Source organism: Electrophorus electricus, chromosome 3 (genome assembly GCF_013358815.1).
Source record: "Electrophorus electricus isolate fEleEle1 chromosome 3, fEleEle1.pri, whole genome shotgun sequence".
Lineage (NCBI taxonomy): Eukaryota > Metazoa > Chordata > Actinopteri > Gymnotiformes > Gymnotidae > Electrophorus > Electrophorus electricus.
Genome location: NC_049537.1, coordinates 7456879 through 7483984, shown reverse-complemented (window position 1 = coordinate 7483984; position 27106 = coordinate 7456879). Strand labels below are relative to the sequence as shown.

At 40.0% G+C, this 27106-nt stretch overlaps 5 protein-coding genes across 8 annotated transcripts in view; 3 read left to right on the top strand and 2 right to left on the bottom strand.

The window, feature by feature from the left end:
- Nucleotides 1-8521, bottom strand: part of herc2 (HECT and RLD domain containing E3 ubiquitin protein ligase 2) — a 44998-nt gene extending 36477 nt beyond the window's left edge. Inside the window, 6 exon segments of the mRNA XM_035524611.1 lie at nucleotides 493-593; nucleotides 735-957; nucleotides 3391-3525; nucleotides 3668-3761; nucleotides 7470-7575; nucleotides 8447-8521. Of these exon segments, the coding sequence (XP_035380504.1) occupies nucleotides 493-593; nucleotides 735-957; nucleotides 3391-3525; nucleotides 3668-3761; nucleotides 7470-7541 (625 nt within the window). The 5' untranslated portion in view covers nucleotides 7542-7575; nucleotides 8447-8521.
- A 639-nt stretch (nucleotides 8522-9160) lies between these two features.
- Nucleotides 9161-11810, top strand: nipa1 (NIPA magnesium transporter 1). Its single transcript, XM_035524508.1, is given in 7 exon segments — nucleotides 9161-9371; nucleotides 9537-9584; nucleotides 9681-9771; nucleotides 10013-10055; nucleotides 10057-10093; nucleotides 10096-10168; nucleotides 10473-11810. Coding segments are annotated over 7 exon segments (915 nt in total). The 5' UTR covers nucleotides 9161-9256; the 3' UTR covers nucleotides 10981-11810.
- A 967-nt stretch (nucleotides 11811-12777) lies between these two features.
- On the top strand, nucleotides 12778-17022 carry nipa2 (NIPA magnesium transporter 2). Of its 2 annotated transcripts, none has more exons than XM_027005635.2 (6): nucleotides 12778-12921; nucleotides 13878-14108; nucleotides 14654-14710; nucleotides 14892-14982; nucleotides 15355-15515; nucleotides 15936-17022. In XM_027005635.2, exons 2-6 carry the CDS (start codon nucleotides 13970-13972, stop codon nucleotides 16589-16591), a joined length of 1104 nt encoding a protein of 367 aa, XP_026861436.1. In that variant the 5' UTR covers nucleotides 12778-12921; nucleotides 13878-13969; the 3' UTR covers nucleotides 16592-17022. The 2 variants fall into 2 exon arrangements, with proteins under 2 accessions (XP_026861436.1, XP_026861435.2); XM_027005634.2 differs by lacking the exon at nucleotides 12778-12921 and adding an exon at nucleotides 12971-13761.
- cyfip1 (cytoplasmic FMR1 interacting protein 1) overlaps nucleotides 16916-27106 on the bottom strand; it is a 26919-nt gene continuing 16728 nt past the window's right edge. The window contains exons 24-31 of one of the 2 annotated variants that reach the window (XM_027005631.2): nucleotides 24018-24161; nucleotides 23453-23543; nucleotides 22925-23055; nucleotides 20204-20279; nucleotides 19771-19865; nucleotides 19232-19470; nucleotides 18968-19115; nucleotides 16916-17744 (exon numbers count right to left, since the gene is read on the bottom strand). In XM_027005631.2, coding sequence (XP_026861432.1) covers nucleotides 17580-17744; nucleotides 18968-19115; nucleotides 19232-19470; nucleotides 19771-19865; nucleotides 20204-20279; nucleotides 22925-23055; nucleotides 23453-23543; nucleotides 24018-24161 — 1089 coding nt within the window. In that variant the 3' untranslated portion in view covers nucleotides 16916-17579. The remainder of the gene's footprint in view (nucleotides 17745-18967; nucleotides 19116-19231; nucleotides 19471-19770; nucleotides 19866-20203; nucleotides 20280-22924; nucleotides 23056-23452; nucleotides 23544-24017; nucleotides 24162-27106) is intronic. The other variant, XM_027005632.2, reaches the window with a different exon arrangement.
- Nucleotides 24170-27106, top strand: part of LOC113574609 (fibronectin type III domain-containing protein 9) — a 9926-nt gene continuing 6989 nt past the window's right edge. Inside the window, exons 1-2 of one of the 2 annotated variants that reach the window (XM_027005636.2) lie at nucleotides 24170-24977; nucleotides 25740-26886. In XM_027005636.2, coding sequence (XP_026861437.2) covers nucleotides 25841-26497 — 657 coding nt within the window. In that variant the 5' untranslated portion in view covers nucleotides 24170-24977; nucleotides 25740-25840 and the 3' untranslated portion in view covers nucleotides 26498-26886. Of the gene's footprint in view, nucleotides 24978-25739; nucleotides 26887-27106 lie in introns of those variants that run through there. The other variant, XR_003410338.2, reaches the window with a different exon arrangement.

Below are 27106 nucleotides of genomic sequence, written 5' to 3'. Positions count from 1 at the left end.
AGCATGTTAAACAGCTTACACAGCTTCATGAGTCATGTCAGCATTAGCATTTGGTGTTTTTTTGGAAGTATAGAGAAAGATATGCGATATCAATCTTTCAACTTGGTGTGGTGTTTCAGCCAGGCTGTGTACACCACACTTAACCTGTAACTATGGGATGATTATACAACAAAGGTCTAGTTACCTAACACAGAAAGACAAAGCTGCTTTGTCCTTCATGTCACAGGAAAGGAACAGGAGCAGGTGATTGGTGTTAACTGTGTCTCTACCCAACAGCCACTGGTGAATCCTGCTCTGAAGTTAAATGCCTTTGAGGGCACACTTTCCTAGCATTAGAGTTCTGAGAAAGAGCATCTATGTCAGACAGCTAAAGAGATTTACTGAAAGTAACACCTACTTTAAAGGGTTCATAAAAGAGTGACAGACAGCGAGCCTTTTAATGTTTACACTAAAGGCATCCAATGTTTGCACTAAAGGTGGCAGGCTACTCACCAGACCTCCAGGCTCGACGGAGGAAAGCGAAGGCAAAGGAAAGCGCAGCCCTTGAACCAACTCGAGCCAAGCCTTCTACTCCCTTACTGACAGGCCGAGCACTATAGAGGCAGACACACACACACACACACATCATAATGAGGCTTTGCTTGCTGTAAAACAGTGCGAAGATACAGGAAAGTGCAACTGAACACCGAGTGATAGCAATTCGCATGTCTGGCTCCGGTGGCCTGCCCTCGTACCTCTTATTATCGGCAGCAGGCAGCGGGGGACTGGGTGGGCTCTTCCAGCGGGCTTTGTACTTTTCCTCCATCATGCTGTGGGTGAGGGAGATGAGGTAGCGCTCCAGGATGAGCAGCCGTTGGCTCAGGCGCCGTGCTGACAGCGCACTCTTGGCTGCCTGCGCTGCGATGCTCTGCTGCTCGGCCACCAGCACCATCAGGCAGTCCTTCAGCTCGCCTTCGTCTAAGCGCACACACGCACACACACACACACACACACACACACACACACACACACACACACACACACACACACACACACAGAGTCGTCACACAGCTCCACCCTCAGGCCAATCGCTTACAAAACATTTGTAGCTAGAGCAAACGAAAAACAAAGAAACAGTATTTTCCAAAGCGCCTAGGGATAAGCACCGCCCACAATTTTGCGCTATCCCAACTCCTAGCACACCTGTACTGGGTACTCAGTCCTCTGATTGCTTGGTCTGGGCATGTGGCTGGCTGGGACAGAGGCCCCAGGACACGGTTAGGCAACACCGATTTACTTCAAAACAATGGTACAACTGCAGGGCAACTCAAAGTCTAAATTTTAGGTAGTCCTAGACAATTATGAGATCTTTTATCTGGGAACAACTTTGCCCCATGACAAATGCAGCTTCAAGAACCGGATTATATATTTGGGATAAAAATATTAGGCATTTTCCCAAAACTGCCTTTGGTCATTAATCAGAAATATATGAAGGGGGATAACTGACTTGGTCTAATTGTGAACAGTCTATAAATCGGCAATCCCTCTAACTGTGGTTATTTCTACCACATCTCCAGAAAAAAGATCAAAGTCAGTGAGGAAAAAAGCAGTGGTTTATTGACCGTTTTGCCATCAAAACAGGGGGTGGGGGCGAAGACGGGTAGTCAAAATTCCTGACTGTTTCTGTCTTTACAGAGTCCTCTTAGGTTCAGAACCAGCCAAGCACATTTAACTCACTGAAATAGCTGGAAACTGGCCTTGTATAACAGAACAGCAAGACAGAGAAAATTAAAATAGCCATTCTGAAATCCACTTAAGCTTTCTGCAAGCCAGCTAGTCTCCCACTCAGAGGCCCTGAACGCCTACGCTACATCCTCAGTGGCACTGCACTTAACAACACATGGTGGTTCAAGTGAGTGAGGGAGAGATGGAGACGGACAGAGGGTGAGAGGGAGCAAGGGAGGGAGAGAGTGTGGGAGAGAGAGTCTAGTCAATGTGTACCTTTAATATTTTGCTATCTCAAAACTGTCACTGTTATTAAAAACATCAGCATGACCAAACTTCTGCTACTGTTTCAAAACAGCCAGGTGGTTTCAAAAGGCACGTGCAAACACAATGCAATATCTAAGCCCTAAATATCTAAACTTTCCCATATTACATCATACACAAACAGCATCTCAACACATGCACAGTTTCTGTGCCAAACAGCAAGCCCTCTTAACATCCATGAAGACCTTTAAATCCAACAAAATACTGCCGATGGCTTTACTGCAAACTTGACAAGATTCACAAAACACAGGGTACAAATCCACTGTCTAGAAGCAATCAATTAATTCAATTTAATTTAATTCTGTTTCATATTCAATTTCAATGCAGGCCATAAAAAGGATGGACAAAGGATTTTGCAAGGATAGGCGACAGAACTGTCACCGATACAATTCCCAGTTCCACCATGATATATAAATTAACTTGATCGAGTGAATGCAGTTTACTAGATAGTTCTGAACAGGGGGTTTACAAGCATGTCACATGTAATGTTCTACCGTATGTAGCATATGAAGCAGGCTAGAGAACAGTTCCTTTCCATCAGTATGCTCTTATCGGCACCCACCAGAAGATCAGGGCACTCCACCCAGAGCTGGCTGTTTACACAACGGTAAAAATAACTACCCCTCGCAGACAGTTTGTACAGTCACCCGAGAGCCCCCCCCCCCCCCCCCCAACACTTCACGTGCCTGATGCCAAAAGCACTTTCTCAATTTCTTCTCATACACACACACAGGCAGAATGTGTTCAGTCTACATGAGAGGCAGGAGGTCACACATGTTGTGACAGCACTGAATGTTGGGCCACATTTAGACATAGCAAATCCATCCGCTCTCCTCCATTGCTCATTAATCCCAAAGGTTGGAAGCACATCAGCTGCAAGCAGGAGTGTGTTAGGGGGAGGGGGTTGCTTAGGTACCCAGTTCCTAAGCAGATAGTGACTGAGGCAAGGCATATGAGGTGGCGGCACTGTTGCCAGGCGAGATCCAACTGCCCATCATACAGGAAAGCACAAAACCTAAGAGAACTCTATCTTTAAACAAGTCTAAACTTATCTGTCCTTCATGGAAGGCACACAATAGCACTTATGTAGGCCTGAAATTAGTGCTGGCATGTCAAAGCAAGTTTTGTTCTTTTGAAACAGTGGTGGAAATGGGTATGGATAAACTCCCACAACTAGAAAGGAATGTCGCATGTGCTTCTTAATTCTGCATAAAGCCAGCAAGGGCCTTGTGAGAAATGAGTGGGATGACCATGCAGAATAACTGTAGGTGGATGCATCCATCAGCATGTTGGGTTCAGCACTCCAAGGGCCAGCCCCTCATATGCGACTACAGAAGGGGATTATTCTACTGCTCTGCCCACCTGGCTGTTTTCCCCAATCCCAGGTCTCAATGATCGAATGATGGACAGGTGATGAAGACATGTCCTCTTCTTCTTTCTTCTCTTTATCGTTGGACTCATCTTTCTTCTGGGCACCAGCACAATCTGCAGAGTCCTCTGAGTGTGGAATTTTTAAGAATCTTGATTTAGTTAACAACTCTAAAATAAAATCTGAAAGAAACTGACAAACATACTTTATATAATAAACAAAAAGGTAATGTGCCTATACCGAGATGGTGACTTTTTTTTTTTTTTTTACCTGGATAGGCAGATTCCTCTCTGTTAAAGACAATTTCCTCATCTTTCACCATTTCATTCCACATCTCACTCAGTCCTTCTGGGGAAAAGGCACGCTGTAACAGCAGAAATACATCAGACTTTATTCACAAATCCAAAGTGCATAATTTTATGGTAAACATTCATCTGAGAACTATTTTAGACCCCTCTATTTAGGACATTAAAGAATATTGTAAAATCAATAAAGTCTTGCAGTTTCAAAAAAGCAGTTATGCCTCGGAGTATGCAGTTTATTTACTGTGAAGAAAACAGTACAGCATGTCATGATAAGATGTTGACTCTTTGGAGGTCATCCTAAGTACTGCAATCATCATATTGCGCAAAACTATTCACCTCGACAGGAACGATGTTAAGAAAATAAGAGAAAAAAAACCTTAAATCTGCTAATATTTTTGAGTGCAATATTTGCAAAACAAATCTCTCCTGTCATAACACAAAAACCAAAACATATCAGAATCTCTCCACAGAAACAATAAACAAGGGTAAGTTTTTTTTTTTCCCCCCATGGGAAGTCATTATGCCTTAATCCGTCACATCATGCTTACTGTTCAGCAGTCTCCAAAAATGTACTGGTGGGTTAAAGTAACATTTATGGAAATATCTTTTTTGAATCAATTTGAAAATCACACTGTTCCCACCTCAATGAGGATGCTGGATGTAGGTGTTATTTTGCCTTGTTAAATTTTTTAATTTAATAGATTTATGAGACTGATGCAAGAAATCACAAAACAACTACCCTACCACTAATAAAATAAACCAATATTGATTATATTAAGCATGCTTTATCGAACTATGGAACAGCCATGAACCTATAACGTAGCACACCAATGACAGCTGAACTTTTGCCAAGCCCTTACATTTCACAAACTAAGACTCAAGCACCATTCCTGACAATAAACACCAATCAACTTAAAAATCTGAAGGGGAAATCAGTGCTCTTGGTTTGTGCTCTGTCTTGGAGCAGTAATAATCTGAGAGCTGTAGTTCACTGAAATAGCTTCTAGTTCAGAAGGGTTTCTCAACCCCATCCTTGGAACCCATTTAAGACATAAGGGGCCAGATTTCTACTCTATCCCAGGTTCCCAACTCAGTTCAACCAAGCAGAATTATGTGTGACCTGGCCAAGAAATCCAAAGTCTGACCAAAAAAAAAAAAACCCTTAAAACCCATGTAAACCTTAAATCTGAATGCACAACTGTTTCAACTTCACAACCATTACCCTGTCCTTAAAATGCAGGATCTTATTTAAACCTATAAGAAGAGACAGAAACAAAACACACAAACAAAACAAACAAACAAACAAACATCATGGTATGTTTGTGCTAACTTCTAAGAAGCAGCAGTCCTTTTGCTTTCAAAATTAAACCAACAAAGTTGGATTGATCACGCATTGTTATTCTTTAGGCTTATGACCCAATCACTTTAACAAGATGGGCTAAACTGATAAAACCCAACACCAGAAACAACTTGACATTAACAGCATAGCACCATGGTAACATTTCCTCATTCATAAATGTGGTGTTGCATTCAATTCAGCTGCCCCGAAATTTGTCTTCATTTTAAGGAAGCAAGTCTTCAGGCATGCGTGTTCACTGAAAAACAGTGATGGGACTGAAAGTGAGAGGTTCACAAAATCCTAAAGACTTGACAATATACAGCATCAGCACTATGGTTTAAAGTATAGTTGTTGTACATTTTTTCCTATACATTTTTTTTTTTTTTTTTTAGTTTCATGAAAGGTCAGTTGTGCAGTGTTTATCATCTCAGCATCATATGACAAGACCAGAAAAAAAAAAAAAGAAAAAAAAGAAAAGGTTTTCTGATTTCATCCTAAGGAACATAATACGTTTCATTTCATTGATTAAACAGTCATATTGTTACTTGAATTTTTGAATAAAGGAAATAAAGACAGCTTGTAGATGATGGGGACAAAATGATTAATTTCAGAAAATGGTGGTACATAACTCCAGCATCAATCACGCCTATGCATCTGCACGATATATGCAGCTATGGCATTTTGGCTTCATTTGCATATTATGTTAGCAATTCATAATGGAATTCCGTAAGCAAGCAATACGTATTGAATGTACTTTTTTCAGACAATGTTTTGTCACATGCAAATCAACAAAATTCTTCACACACACGCATTTAGCTAATTGACCAAATTTATTTAAAACTCATATTTTGGTCTGTTTGACGTGCAAATTTAGGTGTTAGAGGATGAATTTCTAAACAGATATGGACTGAAAATATAAATTTTGCTGGTCTGCAATGTTTTAGAATTGAAGTCATCGATTCAGAGTAAGCATAATTCACATCTTAGTGAAAGTTAAAAATGCATTAAGCTACATTTTGGCAGTTTTCAGCATCCCATTGTTCACAGGGCTGAAGTCAGTCAGTCATCTGTCCTTTGGCATGGCATCTCATTTACTTCTCAATTTTGAATTGTTTTCACCGAGGTGAATTTAGCACAGAGGTTAAATTGACATCACTTTGCTAATTATTGCCACGGTAACTTTAGCATAGCATCACATAGCAGGATTAGTTCATATATCGCGCCCATTATGTCTTAACATTGACAAGAAGCTAAAATATAACATTTTGATAAGTGACACTGAAGCAGCATCACTCAAGCATTAATAATGAGACCAAGAAACAGGTTCCTGAAGATTCTGGTTTCAAATGTCAACAGGGGAACATGTCATGTTCATGTCAGACAACAAACACCCCCACAGTGGAGCTTCTAATTGGAAGGTTCCCTCTTCATCAACTACACAACCTTGAATTTTACAATTCTGTAAATATTCTGCTGTGTGAGGAACCCACCTAGGTAGATCTGATGATAATTATGGCAGTGGAGCTCTTTGTGCAATATACAATCAAATGTTGGCTAACACAGTTCCAAAAAGGGACAGTGTATTATGGTTACCACTAGATGACTACCAGGAAACCCTTCTAAATCCATCCAGTGCTGTCACTCACATGAGGCAGGCTAACAGAGAGCAATCTAAGGATATAATCCATCAACCACTCTGTGAAAATTAACTTTCCTGATACAATAAACATGAGCTTTTCCTGAAACCACCACCAAACTGAGCAGCTGTAGTCAATGGAAATAAGATGTACCTAGGACAAGAGTAAATATTACCTTAATTACTTTAGTCACTGAACAATTAACCTTCATAATAATCAAAAGCAAGACAAAACAATGAAACTAAAAGCCTAACCTCTAGCATACAGGGAGAAAAATGATAAAATTCATAATGGCAGCAACAGAATACGAGACATTGACCTTGCAAGAATGAACTCAACATCTGTTAAGGAGAGTGGTCATAGACAAGCAAACCATGTGTGGTTTCCTAAATATCTGAAAACAGGGTTAGCATGCTTTTAAAAGTCTACCCTACATCTCTGCAATACTTTTACAACAGAACTAATCTGGTTAGAGTTTGTCTCAGACACATGCTTAGTTTAAACCCCACAATAGCCTAGACTACCTGATGAGAGGAGACACATGGAAACTGTATCGTCACAAATAAACTAACCCTAAAAAACTGACTGATTATGCATGCTGATGTTATACAATTCCTGAAGTATGTGCTTTGCTAAGCATTTGTACACTTTGTCTGGAAACTTGTTCAAAACTCAGAAATGGAAATGTAGTACAACCGGCTGTGAATGTATAACAGATACTCAGTGAGAAATATAATCAATCAAAAATGCATAATGCTACCCTTGAGTTTTTCAGACATGATGGTGTTTACCTGCAAATCGATCTTCAACCATTTGTCATGGAAACGCAATTGGGCATCCAGGGAGAAAGAAGGTGACAGCATCCTTTCCTTTTTCTGGCTGCAAAAGCAGCCTTCCCTACATTCACATACACGTTTGAGTCAAACCTGCTCTCCATCTCGAGCAAACATTGTAACACACCATGTAGCCTATTTTCATAGCCTTACTCTTTATGCTGTGCAGCTCACATTAGTGACAATATGCCTACTACTAAGAACAGTCTTTGTAATAAATTCATCTATGCTGACAGTACACTACTAAAACTTATCTTCCTAAGACTGGAGATAATTGCCCTTTTAAATTGTTCTTCAGCCTTTTTTCTTTTTTTTTGAAAGAAAGCCAATATTATATTATTACACAAATTAAAAAAAACAATCTGTTATTCCTTAAAAATTGTGGTTTTGCAATCAAAGCCTTGCAGACATAATTAGTCTTAAATATGTAGAGTACCAATAGCCTAAATAGTGTATGGAGCTAGCTAAGGCTAATATGATGGAACTGCCTTTTTTTCTAAATATGTTTCAGCCGGATCCAAGAACAGTGCACATGGTGGAAAATGAAATCTTTGGAACTATGACTAAGAAATAATTTATTAAAATAAACTGGGTGTTGGTATGACCTGGTCGCAAATCCTTGACGTCAAATTAAAATATACCCATAAAACCGATAATTAAACAGATAAATTACTGACCACAATCTGTGGCTTAGCTTTCTTAATTGCATCTGTTTGTTGCTGATGTGTTGCAAATAGCCATTAGTATGTCTGTATCAGTCTGCTAGCTAGCAGCTAAGCTTAGCTATCTTGCTAACCCAGCTGAGAAGATGATATTTCTAAATGCTGACAGTGAGCTTCTCTTTCATACCTTTCAACCTACAGCTCACATTTTGTCAGCAACAACGTTGTCTTTCTCTGCCTAATATTCGTTAGAGCATAATCAGTGCGTTTTACCTCAGTACTTCTCTTATTGTATTTCTATATCTTCGGGTCCCCTCACCAGCTCTGCTGCAGTTTAATGTCGGCCATGTTGTGTAATGATTGACATCATTCGCAGCCAAACAAATCCAGCTTGAAAACAAGGTTCTACGTCAGCCGTTTTTTATCTTATAGGGCGGAGCAATGAAGTAGCCAATTAGATATTTCTCCTGAAAAACGCAATAACAATACTACTACTACTATTAATAATAATAATAATAATAATAATAATAATAATAATAATAATAATAATAACTTTATTAATACAAATAATACTCATTATCATCATCATCATCATCATCATCATAACAAGAAGTAGAAGATAGATAGATAGATAGATAGATAGATAGATAGATAGATAGATAGATAGATAGATAGATAGATAGATAGATAGATTCAAGTAAGGGTCACTGATTATGGTCAATGTTTTCTTCACGTATACAACGTCACCTGCTGGCAGAATATGAACTAGTTCCTCGTTTTTGTTTTTTTACGCGTTTTAACGCGATTTGTGCATTGCACCATTATTGTCAACAGCTCGTTTATGAATCTAAAAGCGCAGGTTAAAGTAAAGTAGCTGTAGCTTTTTCCCATACGTGTCTAGACCAACTTCCGGGTTTTTCAAACTCTTGGTCATGCTATCACGACTGTGGGGTGGTCATCGCTTGTCTTATGGTCTGCATTGTATGTTTGCTGCCTACTCTGTGTTGAGATAGATTTGAAATAATTTGTTGTTAGTTTCGATTTCAAATAAACATACGTAACTACATGACAAAATAGTAACTTATGGAGGACGCGTCTATGCCAGTTGTTGGCGTTGTAATAGCGATTGTGTCTAGTTTTATCAATGGATCAACGTTTGTGCTCCAGAAAAAGGGAATACTTCGTGCTCGTATATCAGGTAGCAAGCTGTTTTTTTTTAAGATTGTAGTTTGTTGCAGAATTATTTTTCTTGTTTTATAGACGTTGACGAATTGCACATGACAGTTGAAGCGCTTTCTTTCACAAAACTGAATGGTCGAATGTTGGATGTTGGACTCACACTTGGGTGTTGTACCGGTTACAGGTAGGACGTACCTGTCCGACTGTTTGTGGTGGTGTGGAACACTTGCAAGTAAGTGAAACTCTCTGTCCACTTTATTGACTGTACCTGCTTCCTTACGGTTGTGGGGTTTTAATGACTGCATTAAAACATTTCCATCCTCAATAGTGATAGTGGGCCAGATAGGCAACTTCTTGGCCCACAATACAGCACCAGCAATACTGGTAACTCCTCTTGGAGCTTTGGGTGTTCTGTCTGGGTGAGTTACCAATGATCTTTAAAAATACTCCGATTTCAAATCAATTCTTGTTTTTAGGCTGTAAAAGTGGTAAACACTGACCAAATTAAATTAGCCCTGTAAAAAAGTATATTGTTGTTAAATAAATTATATAACAGTATTGAGTATATTTTACATTTAAAAAAATCATGACTCCATACAAGCCACACTAATTACTGTCCAATATTTATTCTCTGATGATGATGTTTAATTTGCAATCCAGAGCTATCCTGGCCTCCTGCTTACTACAGGAACATCTGAATATCCCTCGGAAAACTTGGATCTGTGTTGTGTTGCTGTGGGTCAGTGTGCTCATCATTCATTCACCAAAGTCTGAGAGTGTAGCATCAAGAACTGAATTAGAGGAGCGACTTCTCGGACCCAAGTATGAACATACACCTGCTATTACTTAGGTTGTAATTAATTTAAAGTAATTTTCATGGCCCTCCTCACAAGGTTTGGGCAATTGATATTTGACTTGTAAGCACCTACTTATGATCTGAATCTAAACTGCATGAACAGTGCAGATGTGGATGTGCCAGGACTTGTAAAGAAGCAAGGTAACATGTTTTCATTTAGTAGATGTTCTTTTCTGTTGTAGTTGTGGCTCTGATGTAGTTTTGTTGCAGTTGTGGCTCTTGACTGTTCCTGACTGAGGAGCAACTTATCCTATTCTTATGTTTACCAGTGTTCCTGAGCTACATTGCATTGGTTGTCCTGTTGCTGGCTGTACTGATTGGCTGGCTCTCTCCAGCTTTTGGACAGTCCAACATCATGGTGTACGTGAGCATCTGTTCCCTCCTGGGGAGTTTCACTGTGCCCAGCTGCAAAGGTCTAGGACTGGCTGCAAAGGAGGCTTTCAGTAACTTCAGTACAGATAACAGAGCCCTATACCTCTTTTTGTGCTTGCTGGGAATTCTCATCGTCAGCATTCTCATCCAATTTGCTTTCATCAACAAAGCCTTGGAGAGTTTTAGCTCCAACATGTTTGAGGCCATTTATTATGTAGTATTCACATCCTCAGTGATCATAGCCTCTGCCATTCTTTTTAGAGAGTGGGAAACATTAAGCATTTTTGACTGTTTGGGTATTCTGAGTGGATTCATCACAGTTTCAGCGGGTGTTACCTTGTTGAATATATCACAGGGTGCTGTGCTCATGTGGAGTCCAGCTAAAGTTAAAAAAGAGTAATTAACATTTTATTTATTCATATAATTAGAGTTTGTGCAAACATCCTATAGTGTCATTGTTTACTCATAAAAAACAGTCAAGAACTAGACCTCAGATAAACTCCTATTTATTTTGTAATTCATGATTGCTAAATTCTACTTGAAAACTATCTGCCCTAAAGAAGGTTCAGTAGGATTTACTTTATTAATGCTTATTTATATATTATAACAATGTAAATATTTATAGCTTGTTTTTTATTGTTCATTCTGTTTTAATAAATTGTTATAATTATTTACTCAGAAGAAAAGTTCCTGGGCTGTGTGTAAAAACTAGTACTGTTCACTGCATGCTCAGTTTACACTATTCAGCATACTTTTGAGACATAGTTATTCAGTACACACATAATAGCAAACTTACTGCAACCATAACCACAACTCGCTAACTAGTTGTAAACCTGTTAAGTACATTTATATTTATTTATTTAGAAAACACATTTAAAACCACAGTTGTTGACCAATATACTGTACAAAGTGAACAGTTTTACTGAAGGTACAATAGACAACACATAGATCCAACAGAATCAGTCATATTGTCTACCCTCTTTACATAAATATTATAAAAAATACTAACATAAAAGTATGGTTTAAATCTTGACATGAAAGCAGTAAATGAGGGGACACAGCTAATGTTTTGTGATATTCTGTTTCACTGTCTCAGCACAGAAATTGCAAAGACATGGTCACCTTTGAGCTTTAGCTGAGATTGTGGAACAGTCAAAATAATCTGAAGACTTCAACAACCTGGGTCCCAAGGGGGGAAGAAATTAGTCATATAGGAAAGGGTTTTGCATTATGAACTTTAAAAAATAAAATTGCTTTGCATCCTGTAATGGACAGGGAGCAAGGCTAAAACCAGAGTGATGAGGTCTCTTTTCTTGGTTCTTGTGAACAGTCTAGCAGCTGCATTTTCTACTAACTAAACAAGCAAATAAAGACCTATTAACATCTAAATACAATTAATTGCAGTAATCTAAGTAAGATGAGGGAAAAGCATGAAAAACATTGTAAATCTTGAAAAGCAAATGACAATTTTAGAAAGCCGCTTCGTGACGGAGACCATCACTCTCCAAAGGGGAGGATGGTGTGACAGATTGTCACTTAGGAAGTTTAAAATGGGTACTTAGCTACTAAGGCAGGAAGCTGGCTCTTTGGTTCACATTTGTCTCATGTCAGACCTGGGATTGAGCACTGAGTAGGGTGGCTGCCTTCAGCCTTTGTTACACACTTACTGATATTAGTTGTTTTACAGTTGTGAGGTGTCATGCAATTTTTAGTATCAAAAAACACTCACTGGGTGGATCAGGTAATTAAAAAAAAGAACTCCCTACATGTTTCTGAAGTAAGTAAATAAAAAGTGAACATGAATGATGTAAACTTTAGCTCAAATAACTTTAAAAGGCATCATGGACCATACAACATGCTTATACAGGCACTACACATATCCAACCATAAAAATACTAGCTAGCTAGCTAGCTATGTTATATATTTTATACAAAAGCAAAAAGGTTATTTATTACTAACGGAACACCATAAAGTTTTATCAGGGTTCTATTAATCTCAGTAACCTTAACGATGAAAATTATATCCCCTTATTACTTATTCTTAAATAATTACTTATTATTGAACGCAAAAGAACATTCACAGGCCGTATGAACATACCCAAGGCAACAAAGGACAATTTTCATTAAATCTGTAATAAGACAAAGACCTATCAGCCTTTACATGCGCAGATATGCGCAGATAGTTGTACACAGTCGCCCTCTCACAGTGTAGGTGGGTTTGGAAGGTTAACTAGCTAGGAGCCGTTGTCCGTTCTTAGCTGCGACGAGCGGGACTAAAATCCTTAACAATGACACTTTTGCCGTCTGGACTGTTTTCGTGTTGACCAGTGGAAAATAAGAAGGTAATTGATCTTGTATGTGAACATATAAACGTACGGAGGTGGTTTCGCGTCCCTGTCAGTCGAGTAAGCATGTCGCTAGCCGGCTAGGAAACTAGCTGGCTGGATCACTCTTTGGGCTTGGAGGACGGGTTCTCTAGCTAGTTAGATAGCTAGATAACTAACCTTCTATTAGATGAAATTGCAATATCTCAATATCTCATATTGAGCGGGCTAGCTAGTTGTCCATCCGCTATAGTGATTAACAGAAAAGAGAAATATTTGCTACCAATTATTCTACTTAGCGCTAGCTAGCTACCATTGGCTAATATGGATAATTTCTTTGCATGTCGCCTGGTTTAACTATTTTACTACTCATCTCACCTCTGAACTGTCAAAGAATATGCAGTTAACGCTTCCATACTGTGCTTGCAGACATCCTTGAAGTTTTGCTTAAGATGCCCGTGTTTATAATTTGAACTTGAAATTAAATTTATGACTACCGACCTAAGATAGCTAGAATAGTTAGCATAAATACTGAATAACATGAACATGTAATTGCATATTAGACATTAGATCAGGATTAATTTCTCAAGACTCTTGCATTTAGTTTTGGAGGTGTTAAGTAGTTGTAAGCGTGATTGCTAGTAGCATGTCACGTCAGTGTTCTTTGTTCACGCTTATCTGTCTACATGCAGAATGTCAAGCAATCCTGTAATACCTAAGTAGACTATAGCCAGAGTCACTTCCTGAACTCCTCAGATCATCGACTGCTGATCATTAATGGGTGTCCTGTTTGGTTTGATATGAACGAAACACTAGACTATGCCAAATGCCTTGTTTGTAAAGCTTCTTCTCGAAATGGTAAGTGTTTTTTGGTGTCTGTTTGACAGTCAGCAAAGCGAATTGGTCAAAACTGGCATGATTATTCTTCGGTTAAATTACATTACCTACTCACTCATTTCTTGCATATCTTCCAGGTACTTTATTTGGACAAGACTGCTATACAGGAAAGTATCTTCAGTGCGTGGTCCTCAATGTGACGGACCGAAACTTCGAATCCAGTTACGCTATGGGTCAAGACCGGGGAAAATACGATTTTTACATCGGTCTTGGTTTGGCTATTAGCTCCAGTATATTCATTGGAGGAAGTTTTATACTTAAGAAAAAGGGACTCTTACGACTTGCCAGGAAGGGCTCTATGCGAGCAGGTAACATACATATTTATTTCTAGCGTCTTAGACTAATGTTAAGTCATTCTACTGCAGCACACCCGTTTTCTGTCAGAGAGGTTTAACAGGTTAAGTGTGTCGAGGTATTTCATGAAACACTCCTTTGGCTTGTAGGTCAGAGGTGCATTGATTTTCTGGACTGAGATTTTGGCTCATTTGTGAATATCATAGTACAGTTCACATGTAATCACTTGGCCAGAACTTAATTTTTTATGTTATGTAAGAAACAATAACTGTTCGTGTTGTGCCTCACAGGTACATGGTGCCAAGATAGCAAGAGGAAATTGCCCTTGCATTCTATTGCCTCACTAAATAGTTCAACGTCAACAAAAGCATCATTGACACACAAACTTTATTACCATCAAATGTTTTAATACATGAGTGCCAGCTTTGTAATATGTTTAATAGATTTTCAAGCTAATCTATGCATGATGAAACTTACCTTTATAAAGAGTTTGCAGTGAAAATATAATTGTTGCATCTTGCATTACAAGCAGGATATGCATTATAACTTTTTTCCACAGGTCAAGGTGGTCATGCATACCTAAAAGAATGGCTGTGGTGGGCTGGTTTATTATCAAGTATGTGTCTATTTTACTATAATTTGTTTAGATTTAGTTTTTTAATCTGCATTTTAACAATAGTTTTCTTTAGTAATAAAGACTGAAACACTGAGTGATGGTCTGTTAAGGTGACCTAAAAGCATACTAATCTCACTGGTTAGAGGGTTGTAGTAAAAGCTGAAATTCACTCATTTCACAGTGGGAGCTGGTGAAGGTGCAAATTTTGCAGCATATGCTTTCGCTCCGGCCACCCTGGTTACTCCTCTTGGGGCTCTCAGTGTACTTGTGAGGTATGCCTCTCCATGGATGTGCTTCACAGACTGACATTAATACTGTTATATAGACTAATAACTGAATATTCAAATTAAATGAAGATGAAATTCCTAAAAAATAATAATAATAAGATGCACTGTTAGAAGTGGGTACGTACTGGTAAAACATGAGTGGAGAACGAAAAAAAGGTTTGCATACGTCTGCATATGTATACGTTGGCTAAAAGGATATCTAGTAGAAGGCTTGATAAACTTGCATGTACAAAGTAATGAGCAAAACCAATAACTCCTTAATCCCTTTGCAATGTTATAACTTGTAGCTTTATACATGTTGACTTCTACATGCTAAAACTCATGCTTATTGTAAGATGAAAATGGTTGTTCTTGCAGTGCAGTCCTTTCATCCTACTTCTTGGTGGAGAGATTAAACTTGCATGGCAAACTGGGCTGTCTGCTCAGTATCTTGGGCTCCACCACCATGGTAATACATGCACCACAGGAGGAGGAGATCGACAGCCTGGAAGATATGTCCAAGAAACTGGTCGACCCAGGTACATTGCCTTCCTTAAGTTCTACACTGTGACAACCTGACTGTAAAATCCTGTTGCAAAACATTCCTCTTGACCCTACAGAAAGGCTCAGCATCATCTTCATACAAAATTTAACTCCATCATTTGTATGTAGAGTTCAACTGAGGAAACTGTAATGGCATTATAAGAGTATCATGGTGGCTCTATTTGAAACAAGATTGTTTTGTGTACCACATTGTAAAAACATTGACATTTACTGAACAAGAACAGTATTTATCATAAAGATGTTGGCCTCATTTTTCTATAAACTGAACAGTATTGCATGGATAGTGATGTCAATCAAAAACCACTAATACTTTTGTACTCCACAGTGATGTCAAGAAGCTGCTGTTCTAATGCATGTATGGTAGTGTGTTACTAATTTCTATCATTTCTCTCCAGGCTTTGCGGTCTTTGCAACATTCGTCATCATCGTAGCTCTCATTTTCATCTTTGTGGTTGGTCCACGCCATGGACAGACCAACATCCTGGTCTACATAACTATCTGCTCGGTGATCGGTGCCCTGTCAGTATCTTGTGTAAAGGGCTTGGGCATCGCTATCAAAGAAGCCATTGCCGGAAAGCCGGTACTGGGAAACCCTTTGGCCTGGTTGCTGCTCCTGAGCCTGGTGGCTTGTGTTAGTACACAGATTAACTACCTGAACAAAGCACTGGACATCTTTAACACCTCACTAGTCACTCCCATTTACTACGTGTTTTTTACCACTTCTGTGCTTACCTGCTCTGCCATTTTGTTCAAAGAGTGGGAACACATGGGCTATGATGACATCATCGGTACACTGACTGGCTTTGTTACAATTATAGTGGGCATCTTCCTGCTGCACGCTTTTAAGGATGTTAATGTCAGTCTGGCTACACTGGCTGTTTCCATCAGAAAGGAGGAACACAATGGTCCTACGTCCAATGGAGTGGCAGGCCATAGCCATTGCTCTTATGAATTACTGGACAATGAGATCACAGGGGATTCTGAGGCCAGGGAGATGGGCTTAGTTTTTGACAGTGTCTCCAGAAGAAATGGAAGTACTGCAGCTTCTTAGGGCCAAAAAGGAACAGGGTTTGGAGCAGCTAATCCAATCCAATAGTGTTCTGTTCTGCTGTGTGGACATTCAGCACCTCACCTCACCCTTGACAAACTAAGGCAATCGCAGGCAAAAAAGTGACTGATGGACCAGCTGATTGTATGGGTGTTTTTTCCCCCTTTCTGCCTTACTTTCATGGTTGAACTTTCATGGTGTAAGGCTTCATCTAAATCCTCATTCCTCTGATTTCCTTTCTACAAAGTATACTGATCAGTCATGTTCTTTTTAATAAAGCAACCTTATGTATCTGAATAAGGTACAGTCATACTGAATTAACAAAAGTCAGATTTGTTACATATTTATTGAATTAAAATCAGATTACAGTTATTCCAATACAAAAAGCAAATGTTTAACAGGAGTAAAAACAATATTAAACCTTATTTTAAGAATATAAGCCTCATGCATGCAGTCATTCCAACATCAAACAGGAAACAAAACAGATCTCTCACCGCAGCAAAATGTTTAAATAATCTCTTAAATCCCACTTGGCCACTTCCCCACACTTGGCTATAAATTTTAATGAGTATAAAATGAGAAAATGAATACCGTTCCAGATGACAAGAAGATGATAAGTCATTCATTTTAATAAGGCACATTTTGTGTGTACAAAAAAACAATTTGCAAGGAAGTCTTAAACTGGGCCACAAGTCCAAAATCTCTGGACTTGTCTTACCAAAGAAAAGGTCTTGCTCAAAATCAATATTGCAATCACTGATTGCCTCAGAAGCATGCTGCTTGGCTAATCACTAGCTAATTTACTGGCTCTATGGACACTAGAAAAAAACTGAATGTAATGGTGAATGTGGTCCTAAGAACAAAACTGGTCAAGGTCCTCTACCGTCCACTGCACTGTTTTGCTGGTGCTTTGCTACCACCCATATATCTAACCTGCAAGAGTCTTGCTAAGGTACAATTAAATCTAGAATTGGTTAAAAGTGTAGTGATCTCAGTTGCTAGCCAGCGATTGATGTATTGGTGGCTGGAAGCAGCGGACATGCTCCACTGGCATGTTCTCTCCATCCCCAGACTTCAGATACTTGTTCAGAATGGCAAAAATCTCATCATTCAGAATTTGGAACTTGCGGATACGGTCGACCATTTTCTTTAATGGCTGAAAAGGGAAAGGAACAGGTGCTAAAGCTGAACAGTGACAGGCAGCAAAGAGCAAGAACTGCTGACAAGACCCAAGCATGAAAGGGCAGAATGCACAACTTAGTTATTACACTTCCCATTACACACATTGAGTCACGAGCAAGAACTTAAATGACTAAGTTTTAAGCAAGCAGATACATATTTCTATATTTTTCCATGGTGTAACAGGCTTTCCCTGCTACTAAATTAAGGCCAAAGAGTTTTTTCTTTGTATTTTTAAAAACACACTAATGTACAGTATTGCAATTTTTTTTTTTCCTCTAGGCTTTCTCTGCTGCTGTATAAATATGCAGGTATCTATATCAGAGCAAGCACACTGATGCTTTAAAGTGGCTCCTGTAGGCTGCCTGCCACCTCTACAATGTCTGTGTCAGGGGTCAGTGCATTCTCTCAGGTTCTATGTTCCAACTTTGGCTATTTAAACTGAAATTTGTCATTTCAAACTGTAACCAATATGGGCCTTAGTCAGAACTTTCACTGAGGTATCCTAATTTATGAGGTAGGCAAGGCACTGAGGTGAGTAATATACTGTCCACTAGGTTATAGGCTATTGTAGCACCTTTATGTACAAGGACAAAAGTTAATTACTACCATTACCTTCATTAAAACCATTTCATGTGAGGAGAAGTTTTGGAAGCCACAACAATGTAAATAATAATAAAGTAAGAATAATGATAATTTAGAATTAGCTTATTTATGATTTAAAGCAAACTGTTTAACACTATCGATCTCTTACAGAAAGCAGTCACCCACTGCTACTTTTTAAAATTTGCACTTTTAAAGTATCCCTACTTCAGATGTAATTATAAAATGCCATGACTGTTTAGGCTTTGCCTATATTATTCACCTTCCTGCTAAGGAGCAGGCAATGAGTCTGTTTAAATGTTGAAAATAATAAAGGTCTGTCATCATGTATTTCATAACTCTACACTCATCCCTTATATGACCTGTTGATATCCCTTATAGTATCAATAAAATTCGCCATTCATTCCTGAAAATCAGTGTTGTTTAATGAAGCCTCTTTGAGGCAACTCCTAAATGCTAAGAACGTCTGTTGAAATCTATTAAGATTTACATATACATAGAGTTTCAGCAGTCAGCTATCTGGTTTGGCAGCACATGCCAGACAGCTAATATTTTAGTACCCTGTTTCTGCTGCAAACAGTATTTAAAATGACTTACCACACTCTTGATGATCTCATCCTTGCCGTCGTGCTTCTGCACCTTCAGCAGATGATAGCTGAAGTCCAGAATGTCGAAGCGTCTCTGCTGGCCAAGTAAGGTGATGATCATGCAGCCTGCCCAGTTCAGCCCATCTCCAAAACACTGCCTGGGGGTGGGTGAGACACAACTGGCCTTTCGAAATGGAACCGCTATTGTGGGATTGTGAGTTCCTCTAGCCCTAGTGGTGAACATATAGGCAGAGTACACTGAGAAGTCACTCACTCCACGGTGAACTCGTGCGCTCCCACGGGGATGCAGTACACAAACTGCATGGCACTCCATAGCCGGTGGAACTCCACACACTCATCCACGTGCATCACACCGTTGCTGGGTAACGGGCCACGCCAGATGGAGTCGTCCAGGAAGGCGCGTATGCGGGTCAGTATGACCTCAAACATGGACAGGCCACAGCACAGCCTCTCTTTGGTCAGCAAGTCTCCCTCGCGAGCAATGGCAATTTGCTAATGACCACAGCAAATGCAGAATTCAAAATAAAGTTCAAAACAAGTATAAATGAAAATTCACACTGCACTGAACATCAAACAGTCCCTCAGATCTCCAAACAAGTGTATCACATTCTTCAGCAACATTCATAGAAACAATACATTTAAATAGTTTAATTTCCTTCTTGCATAAAAAATATGAACAAATTGAAACATTGTATCAGGACTGATCAACATGTTTAGTGTGTTCATTAGTACTGACAGGGAAGTGTTTGAGTAGTGGAGGCCAGGCTGGGCAGGCAGCCATTCCATACCCACCTGTGGAGTTCCAAGACGCTCAATTAAAGGCACCATATGTAGTGCTGAGTACTTGGCCTCCAATCGCTTCATCTTGGCATCAAGCCGCTCGCCCTCTGCACACAGGACAAATCACCATGCTATTTCACAAGATCTCTTGGAAGACACCATTGCACTCTCAAGATGCTACATCATACTCAGCACAAGTTCACTCATCACATTTACATTTATGGCATTTAGCTGATGCTCTTATCCAAAGAAATTGACTAACAATTATGACTGAATGCAACTTAAGCAATTGAAGGTTAAAGGCCTTACTCAGATGCCCAACAGTGGCAACTTGGTTGGGGCTTGAACCGGCAGCTGTTCAAGTAGTAGACAAGTATCCTACCCACTGAGCTACCACTGCCAAACACAGGTACACATGAATATATACAAATACATGTTATATTACCTTTGACATGAACTCTTGGCAGAATATTCTGGAATGGTGCAGCATGCAAAAGGTCGCATACCTCCTCCTGAGACTGCATTGGAGACGGAAGGAAACTTCATTCAGAAACCATTAAAAAAACAAGGGCACAAACAGTAGTAGTGTATGTGGTTAACACTGAAAAGTGCAAACAACAGAAAAAACAAAGCGTGTGACTGGAGTGTGTGTGCGCTGATATCAACACTTATTTTGACACTTATGAACCTTGAGATCAAAGACGTCAAGTTCCTGCCATGACATGTTTTGACAAAGATGTCTAGCCTTAGCAAAGGAATGTTTTGTTTTGCAATAAATAAAATCACCCCTCAGAAAAATGCACAAAAGCATTTTCACATATACAATACAAACTGCAGAAAGTGTTTGGCCAGACTTTGACCTTGGACAGCATGCAGAATCATGGCATCAACAAAATCAAGTGCATTTATGACCAGCTCCACTAGATGGTGCTGTGCTTACGCAAATGTGACGCTGGCTCTCAGCACGTTTGAATACCATTAGAAACGCTATGGGCATTCAGAATGATTCCATAAAGTAATTCAAGTAGAACAGAGAACAGGTGCTGGGTGCAATAATAATCAGAAACAAGCACCCCCCGCAATTATGATGATGGCTGACGATGGCTTTAAGAGCCCTTGAATCCTAAGACGAAATTAACTACGTGACCTGTGAATATTAAGTTGGCTCAAAAGGAACAAATTTGCCCGTAAAAAAGCCATGCACTACACTCTTATGACACTACACTCTTTTGCACCTGCTGTTAAAATGTGCTAAATATGTATAGATGGATATTTTTTGCCACAAATCAGTAATTGGAATGAATATCACATTGTTCTGTGTATGTATTTCCAAAGCAAGAATAGATGTTGGAAGCTTATTCCAATATTTTGGAAGGGAGAAAAGCACTATACCTCATTAGTTTCTCCATTTGTTGAAGAAACAGTGAAGCACCAAATAGTTATTTAATGCTTACATTTCATTGAAACTGAAATGAGTGATTATAATAGCTACCTGACAATTAAAAAATCAGATGAACTTGCGGATGTACACCTGCTGCTGTTCTGTTTGGGTGGGTACCAATAGCCCTGTTTACTTCCTGATAAGTGTCCCCCCCCCAGTCTAACAGGGTTTTCAGAAAACCTTTTACCAGGCTAATATCCAAGTCTTGAAGCAAATGTAATATCTTCAGCTGGCATTATTATTGCCCTGTTTGCTTAGCATTTCCTTTCCATATTTCTTTTCTCAGAGCAATTGTTTCACTTCTCTGAAAGGTAAACGAGCAGGTGTAAATTACAATGAGTGAGTGAGTGAGATAAATGCTTCTTTCTTCACACATCCACAAAAATCATCAAAGATTCTCTAACTGAAACAGCAAGCAGGTTCTGGCCTCAATGTTTCATGCATAGCTGCAACAATTATAGGTCTTGTATCTGCCACGTTTCAGAAGATCAGTATCGAAACACTTCTACTGACTTCCATATGGCGCATTCAGCTTTTTCAAGAGAGATCTTTAAAAAAGTATCTGGCCATAAATGACTAAAATTGGAAATAAAAGTGAAAACTACCCATGAAGATTCTGGGCACTCATTTCCAAATTACATTCAATTACTTTGGCTATGGACTGTGAACAGCTTTGCACTGGCATGGGCCCTTTGAGGTGAGACTTAGAGGCACATAGAGAAGTAGCGGAAGACTTGAAGCTTTACCAAAATGCCCGTTACTGAAGAGAAGTCATTATAAACACTGCTAAAGAAGTCTTAACTGTTGTGGCATCATGCCTGGCTTGAAAATGAAAAAGACTGGCACTTACGCATATGGGTGTCAACAAGAGTCCAGAACCACTGAATATGTGGCACTGTGCCAGCTCTGATATGATGAAGTTATGACACGAATACACCGTTTTCCTAACTAGCACTGAGATGGGCGCTCATAAAAGCTATTTGGTTAACTACAATGCCATTTCCCTCTTCCACTCACAGTGCAAGCAAATCTGATGTGAATTTATGGCTTGTTAACGCAGAAACAGGGAGAACTGCATGGTGTTAAAAATAAATCTAAAACCACAAGCTGGCAACACGAAGCAAAACATTAATGACAACCCTCAGCAGGCTGCAGGTAACCACATATCCCCAAGATCATGCAGGTGGGAAAGAGAGAATGTAGACATCTTTAGACTGTCTTTCTAAGTGTGTGTGCATGTGTGTCCAAAGTATACAAATGTTCTTTTTTCTTCAAGAAAATAATACCGTAAATAATTCTCCGTTTCATACGTCAAAAAAGTCATACTAAGCATCCTAATTCTGGTCTTTCCTTTTCAGAGTGTATGTAGACTTCACTATGTAGACTTCACTGTGTTACGTGTCTTCAGGGGTGTGTGTGGGAGAGAGAAAGGCAGCTGTTCCCTGAGCCTCTAAGACTTCTGCAAAGCTTATTGTCTACTCCATAACAATCCAGTGACAATGCCCTCTGTCATATTGCAACAAAGAGTGTCCAAGTCTAAGTCAAAGCTTCCAGCACAGAGTTGAGGGTAAGTTATGGTGACAGCCTCAGTGCTCAATATCCCGGGCTCAACACACCTCAGAGTAGAATTCAGAAAGTAAAAGGGTAGCTTGGCATGTTAAAGTCAGACTCTCATACTGCTGAGGACTGGCCTGAAACTATAGGGGGTGCGTATAGTGGGCATACCAGGCTCTGCTCACTCAGCAGACAGAAGAGCACAGCGTTGCCCACCTCCCTCAGGTTCTGGAAGCACACAGTCTTCAGCTCGGCATATTCCACAATGTCCTTCAGCTGGTGGTGGAAAAACTCCAGGATACCTATACCAAAGGACACCATCAATGATGACTCCACTAGTACCTATATAATAAAGCTGATTTTTCACTACTCAAACCCACTAAAAGACATATCAAGAGGCTTCTGGTTTTAGGCACAAATCATAACAGTAAGCCCATGATTACATCATACTAAAGAGCCAGGAGACTCTGTGCCACAATCTTGGCAGAAAGGATACTGAGGCCACCTGCCGTTCTCCAAATGAGACAGCGTACTTGGAAATGCACTCCTGTTTTTGTTCGTTTGTTTGCTCTTTCTGTTTGAAGACTAAAGCGGAAGTGCAGGCCATTTTTGTGTTAATTTTCCCAAGGAGAGTACTCCTGAGAGTTCAGCAGGAACCCAGTCCAGTGGGCCAGAAAGGTGGCGCTGTGTTCCACCCACCTGGAGACCCATACTCGTGTCGAGGGAGGCGGCAAATCTTGGGCATCACCTCCATCAGGGTCTTCACATACTGCAGGATGGTGCCCTGCAGCTGCACCAGGGAGAAGAAATGGTCAACCTTCACTCCTCATCCTCAGTGCCCAAGAGATCACAGACATGTAGAACCATATGCTAGGCACCCATGCCATGCATCCATCCAAATATCAGATTAAAGTTACACATGAAGTGGTTGCAAGAGATGAAATAAATTAGGTCACTTATTTCCATCAGTTCTGTTTAGATAAATAGGTCACATTATAGATGGTACATCAAATCTATAAAAACCCTTTCATTGTAGAAAGTGTTCTAGTTTCTCTATTTGTAAATTTTATTTGATATTTGCAGTTTTCCCCTATAGGAACAACAACAACAAAAAAAACACCAGGACATACTGAAGAAAGCAGCCTTGGGAGTTCTGTATTTACCCTTTCTCACTGCCATCCAACCATGGCAGGTACAAACACATGCCTCCACACTCAACATGACATTATAATGAGGCATGCACTCAGACACACTCAGCTCTTACCAGACTCTTGACAACTTTCAACAACTCCTCCATCACCACAGCAATGCCCTGGTATCCCAGAAGTCTGCATACAGCCTTAATGTGAGGTGGTCCCAGGAAGTTCCGGTAAAATCCATAAATACTACTGTATGCTAAATTCAAGGCCTGTATTAGCAAAGAAAAAGATACATTAGCTTAATTAAATTTGACTAATGTATATGTCATTTCATTGTAACAAAATAAGGATTTTGTAACAAAAAAAAAGGCTAGGAAAGAACTGCTAGAGTCCATGTACTCTGGTCTAAGAACCTCAAGGCCCATAATTATTAGCAAATAAAAAGTCATAGCTACAAACTTGGCAATAGACTGTGCTTTACCACTGCACTGTTACTGAGCTTGCTTTGCATCTTCAAAAAATAGAGACTAAAGTCATCAGACAGCAAATAGCTGAACAGCGTGAACATATAACAGAGAACACTATACACACTGCACACCCAGCTAACCAGAGAATGAGTGAGTGAAATATACAGGGAGGAAAACTGATACAAAGACAGCAAGTGCAAGAGAGTGTGCAGGAGGGAGAGAGAGACAATGGAAGGAGTGAATGAGTGAATGAATAAGTGTGTGTCTGGCATGGAGTGGATGATAGTAAAGAGGAAATGTGTTACAAACCAAGTAAATGAGAGATACAGAGAGAGAGAGAGAGAAACACAAGCAGAGTCAGATATAATCCTTTTTACTATTCCATCCAGAGCGCTGATCTCTTGCGTTCCCCCTGCCCCCCCTCCGTAGCAGTGGCGCGCAGCGTGCTATGCTGAGCACAAACAGACCCTGCCACTGTGAGAGGTTTTATAAGCCCAAGTCATGCCAGAGAGAAACAGCTACTGGTCAGCTTCTCTCAGACATCTGGAAGGAGCTGCCAATAACACAAGACGACAAGTCAGACAACAAAACCGCCTTGCTCCAATCCCATCTGTTAAGGTAGGACACTCGTTTTTATATTAGACTTCACTTGTTTGATTTACATCATGCAAATAACTCGTCATGCATATCTAAATGCAGAGGAAGATGTAGGGAAAAATATACAGGAAAACTGCTTGCATACAGTTTGTACATATATAAATGTACAAACATGGAAAAATAGGACTACAAACTATATTTCCAGTAGTACTGACAGTGAAAACAGTCTACATGCATGCATCCCTGTCATGTGTTTCATTATTTCCAGTGAGTGCTGGTGTCATTAGGAGTGTTCTGTTAATACACAGAGAAGCAAAGGGGTAATGATGGATTAGAGATGCATGTTTGACATAAATTCAATATTGTATACTTAAATGCATGTACACATATGCATTACTCAGGTGATAAACATTATGCACAGTTTGACCTTTAGTTGTGTTGTATATTTTTGGGCGTTTGTTGACTTTATACTTCAGAGAAATATCAATGTCTGTTGCTCACAACTGCCATGGTTCTTGGCTAGATAGTAATCCCTGTAATTCCTGTAGCTGAGTGTACAGTGATAGTGGCATAGCTGATTTTCACTGAGACATTCCCAGAGCTGGCAAACTTTAGTATCCAGACCCTAGGAACACTCTGAGTAAAGCTGCTGTTTGACTTGCTTCACAATTGTTTACCTCAACGTCAACATTCACCCCATTCAGCTAAATCTGATAGATGAAAGCTCTGCATACAGATGTTTTCAGAGTTCTGAATGCAGAGTATCCTTATCTGTTCTTCCAGCAGCATTACCTGTAACATTAAACAATTAATCGTACACCCTTCAAGTCCACGAGGGACCACCACTGAACGCTGCGACGCACACTACGAACTCAGAAAACAGCATGGCCATTAGAGTGCACAACATCACAGCCACCTCTGCCATTGTCAGCTGGGCCTCCATGCCAGGCTGTGTGGACACCTTTTACAGCGTGATGTACCATCCTGACTGGAACAGCCTTCTGATGGGCCACGCCCGCAAGAGCTTCATGCAGGAAGACAGGATTCCCGCGAGCCAGACCACAACCCGCCTGGGCAACCTCAGCCCACAGACCTCCTACATCCTCTGCATCACATGCCAGTCGGCCAACCCTAGCAGGGACCAGTGTCAGCTTTTCAGCACCTTGGGTGAGGGCGACCAGATTGGTGGGGGCCACAGGGAGCTGGCCATGGGAGTGTGGCTGGCTAGCACCATCCTGCTTGTAATAATCGCTGTGGTCCTGCTCTGGAGCTGTCTCCATTCCATATATCCCATGTGGAGGCACTCTGCAAGGGCTCAACATTCAGGTTCTGCCCCCCTCAACCAAGCCCTGGACCCCAGAAGTGAATGCATGGGAACGGAGAGGAGAGTGAGTCAGTACATGCTAGATTACAGCGAGGAACCCCAGCAGCCCACTGTGACCGAGAACCCTTTTCACACCAAGCATGAAGGAGGGCCAGTCAATGGACAAAGCCACAAGCGAATGACACCTACTAAAAAACAAAATGGTGGCCCTGAGTGATACATCACCGTCAGTGTGCTCTGAATATTTGTCTCCAACCCTCCAACAAAGATAACAATTGTTTTTCACTAGGGCTACTAAAGTTTTAGCCACAGTTCAGCCATCTTAAGATCACGGGTTCACTTCAACGAAGGCTTGTGAAAACCATCAAGAGGTAGATGAGCTTGTAACCATGATCAATTGTAATTACACTGCAGCAAGCAAATATTCATGCAGCATCTATTAGGACATCAATACCAGTGTCTGAAATGTTCACTATTTCTGTTTGAAGACTCTATTGAGGGTTTATAACATGTTCAAAATGCAAAAATGCTATTAAAATTATCTAAGAAACAAGACTGGAATGATCTTAGAAATCCATTTTCCCAATTCTATGTTCCAGTTAGATCCTAACAGTCAATTTACCATGAATTACCATGATTATTCTGCAAATCAATGAGCTGGAGAAAGGCTACCAGAAACACCACTAAAAACTAAGAGCAAACCCTTTCATGAGATGCTGTCAAGATTTTAATGACTACAGTTGTTTTTCTGACAAAGAAATAAGACCATTATTTTGTCCTTTAACTACATGCATATACCACCTTGACTGGGAGCTATTGTTTTTCA